The 1370-nt window shown below is 36.8% G+C and overlaps 1 protein-coding gene across 1 annotated transcript; it reads right to left on the bottom strand.

Moving 5' to 3' along the window:
* Positions 1-921, bottom strand: LOC311263076 (olfactory receptor 11A1-like; the record flags this gene model as incomplete). The annotated part of the gene is made up of 1 exon (XM_084362943.1): positions 1-921. The coding sequence occupies one exon, from the start codon at positions 919-921 to the stop codon at positions 1-3; it is 921 nt and encodes a 306-aa protein (XP_084219069.1).
* Between the last annotated feature and the right edge of the window lie 449 nt (positions 922-1370).

Below are 1370 nucleotides of genomic sequence, written 5' to 3'. Positions count from 1 at the left end.
TCACTCAAACAGAAATCTTTTCAATGATTTTTTTATCTTTGGTAGGTTAAATCCATACATAATGGGGGTGAGCATAGGTTGGTAAATGGGAAGATACAGTGTCAAGAAAATGCGTACTTTATCCGATACAAGAGCCACATCAAACCTGGAATCAGAAAAAAGGAAAATGACGCTGATAAACATGCTTGAAAGTGAGACAATCTGAGGTGTGCAGGTGGTGACAGCTTTTTGTCTGCTTTCTTCAGAGGTGTTCAGACAAACGACCAAAATCTTCATGTAAGAGACGAAAATGAGACTAAATGTGACAACAATAGTCACAATGGCATGAAGCAGGTCAGATATTTTGGTGACTACTGAAACTGAACATGCAAGTTTAATTATCAAGTGCCGGTCACAAAACACTTTGTCAATGACATTTCCACAAAATTTCAAATGAACGATAAAAGAAAATGAGAATATGTTATTGACAAACGAATACATCCATACAAGAACAGTGATCGCACCTACTCGTCTTGTGTTCATTATGACATTGTAGTGTAAAGGACAACAGATAGCAACATATCTGTCATAGGCCATGGCTGCTAAACTACATAACTCAATAGAAGCACACGTGGAGAGACAACAGATCTGGAGAAAACACCATGGCAGGGTCACTTCATGGGTATCTGAAAACATCTGTGACATCATAAGAGGATACACTGCTGTGCTGGCACCAATTTGATTTGCAAACAAATTACATAGTAATATATACATCGGCTCATGTAACTTTTTGTCCAGAAATATGACCATGATAAGAGCTGCGTTGGCGACACATATGGAGAGGTACCATAACAGCATTATGCTGAAATACAAGTATTTTAACTCTCCAATATGACCATAGGCTGCCAGCACAAAAGACACAACCTCAGTTGAGTTCTCCATTTCTTTCTTGTGTAATGTGGGTGCCACACAGTGAATCACAGAGATTAGCAACAAAACTGACTCAGTAATATTGTTGACTTTTATCCTTTTGAATAATGCCTCAGCCAAAGATTAACCCTGCATTTAAGTGTTCTATTGATCTTTTTGTTAGGCAACACATTCACATGCTTTTCTTGGTTGTTTGTCCAGAGTACATAAATAAAGAATCATAAAGAAATCTCATCAGTTTGAATTGTAGTTTCGTAATTCTGTTAGAGTTTGTCTAAAATTATGTTTCCAACAATGGAACTAAATGTCTCAATACTGATCCTGCAGACCAGTGTGCAACACTACAACAGTATACTCCACCTCTCTGGTCAAAATGAACAAAGTTAAATGGATTTTAGTCATTGAGAATTATAACATCACTTAGTTCGTTATTAGATTATGATGAGAGCTTTTAAAATGCT

Source organism: Pagrus pagrus (assembly GCF_965226575.1).
Source record: "Pagrus pagrus genome assembly, chromosome: 9".
Taxonomy (NCBI): Eukaryota; Metazoa; Chordata; class Actinopteri; order Spariformes; family Sparidae; genus Pagrus; species Pagrus pagrus.
Note: the sequence above shows the minus strand (reverse complement) of the source record. Positions and strands in the feature narration are given on the sequence as shown.